The 2,116-nt window shown below is 38.3% G+C and overlaps 1 protein-coding gene across 1 annotated transcript; it reads right to left on the bottom strand.

Annotated features, from left to right (window-relative positions):
* Positions 1-684: 684 nt before the first annotated feature.
* On the bottom strand, positions 685-1,890 carry LOC108801081 (galactoside 2-alpha-L-fucosyltransferase 2-like). Its single transcript, XM_018573029.1, has one exon. It carries the CDS (start codon positions 1,888-1,890, stop codon positions 823-825), a length of 1,068 nt encoding a protein of 355 aa, XP_018428531.1. The 3' UTR covers positions 685-822.
* Positions 1,891-2,116: the final 226 nt, after the last annotated feature.

The following is a 2,116-nucleotide window of genomic DNA, read 5'->3' as shown; positions in this document are numbered from 1 at the left end:
ACTTTAACCATTTCAGTGCAAATGCAGTAAAGTTTGGGAATCAATTGCTCCACACTGCCTACAGCTACAAAGTTCACAAAGAGCTTGTTATATAACTTGCTTCAAAGCTATCTACTCCTTGTAAAGAACTTATATCTGTTTGTTTTACAAATAAACATGAAATGCATGCCACAAAATTCCCAACACATACTCACCCAATATAGAAAAATAAAAGTACGGTATATACATTTGAAAACATTTTATTTGTAAACCTGACCACAATAAATAGAGAACATATGTACAAAGCCATGATACAAAGCTCTTTAATGTAAACCTTTGGTAGGAAAAAACACTCTAAACCATTGCCTAGATGGAAAAATACCCTCAGAGACACCCAAACTGCCTATGCTATCCTGAAAGTCAGAGCATAGGCAAACCCCAGCCCAAATCCCACAATAAAAGGCTGAGGCCTTATTGACCTATTGCTTTTTCTGGGATGTGAAGGAGGAGGTCATGCCTATGTTTTCATATTCAGAAACTCGATACTTGCATATGCAGTTCAAGGAGCTCCAAGGCTGCGTAACTTCATACTTTTAGATCAGACTGAAAAGAGTTAGCTTTTACTATCTAACCCAAATTGTATAATTTAAACAGGAAGTGTGATTGGGTACGCTGGGTAAAGTCTCAAACTTTATTGATGCTATTGTTCATAAATATATGGCATTGTAATAACATATGATAAGAATCTTGTTTTTGCATTGTATGAAATGCAGTAGCAGCTCAACGGGAGGTATAGATCCTAGTCAAATGTTGTTTAACTCCAGAGGAGTTCCTGAGTTATCATTAAGGATTCTTGTTATTCAAAAGTGGAGAGAGGTCTGCGGGAATCCCAATCCATTCTGGAAGAAAAGCAGCTTCATATTTAAAAAGTTTAAGAAAAGGAGAGTCAGGCAGTGTGTAGTTTGTTAAGTAGATGGTTTCCCCACCAACCAGATACCCCACCCAAATACCAAAGGTTCCAACACTCATGATAGTGTGGTTGCAATGTGCCAAAAGGGCAAAGTCCCGTCCCGGAGATCCCTCTTGACCATCTCCAGCAAAGTGAATATCTCCCTTTGAATTATTCATGTTTTCTTTACACCAGTCCATCCCGTTACTGGTCACAATAAACAGCGGGCTTTCATACTTGTTCCTGAAGTAATCCATGGCTTTTTGCAAATATCCTTTGTCAGCAATCACCCCTTTCCATGTGTTGGGCATAACATGCACGTAGTCACCTCGGCGGACATGTATACCCACAAAAGTGACATTTTTCTTGTCACCACGCGCATTGTTCAGATACGCATAAGACTCTTCTTTAATAAAGTCATGGAATGTAAATTCACGAAGAATCTCATCTTTTATGTGGTGGTAAAATGTAAAAGAACATGGGGTGCCACGAAGTTGAACATATTCTCCTTCAATATGTCGGTACTCCTCAGACATCCAGTCATGAAGTCCATAATTCCTCCATTTAATGCGGTTACTTACTTCCTGGTGAAGTGCTGGCAATCTTATTTTAAAGATCTTTGCCAGCTGGCTGTGCATCCCTGGTAAGATATAAGCTTGCCGGCCATTCATCTTTGCAAGAGAATAAAGTGTGGCATACTCTCCCATTAGATTACCCAAACGGCCGATGGCATTGACAGTCCACATACCAGTCAAGGGTTTTGGTTCCTCTATAGCCTGTGACTTATTAGTGACTGATCCCTCTGTCCTTGAAATAAATTTTCCTTTTTTTTGCCCAAAGTTCCTAAAATCTGTAAAATCTAATTTGGCATAGTATAAATAGGATAAGGTCATAATGACCAGAAGAATGAAGATAACTCCTATGCTGTAGAAGAGATGCTTATTCATGATTCTAGTGGTCATAGCTAGAAATAAATTGAAAAAAAGATACAGATTAATTAAAGCAATACAAGTCATGTTTATCTTCATTCTAGCAGTTTACCTAAATGTAAGGGCTATATACCAAAACATGAAAGCTGAACTACAACCACACAGGTAGATACACAGTCAAAATACATGAATAGGTTTACTTTCAAAAGGTTCCATTTCTGTCCACTTAGTTTTGGGATTTACACAGCTCTGCCACATA

Source organism: Nanorana parkeri, unplaced genomic scaffold, assembly GCF_000935625.1.
Source record: "Nanorana parkeri isolate BGI_ZX_2015 unplaced genomic scaffold, ASM93562v1 scaffold2211, whole genome shotgun sequence".
NCBI lineage: Eukaryota > Metazoa > Chordata > Amphibia > Anura > Dicroglossidae > Nanorana > Nanorana parkeri.
The sequence above is the reverse complement of the archived record's forward strand: the minus strand, read 5'-3'. Positions and strand labels throughout refer to the sequence as shown.

Coding starts and splice junctions, on each gene's coding strand:
- LOC108801081 (XM_018573029.1), bottom strand. CDS start 1,890: ATGACCACTAGAATCATGAATAAGCATCTCTTCTACAGCATAGGAGTT.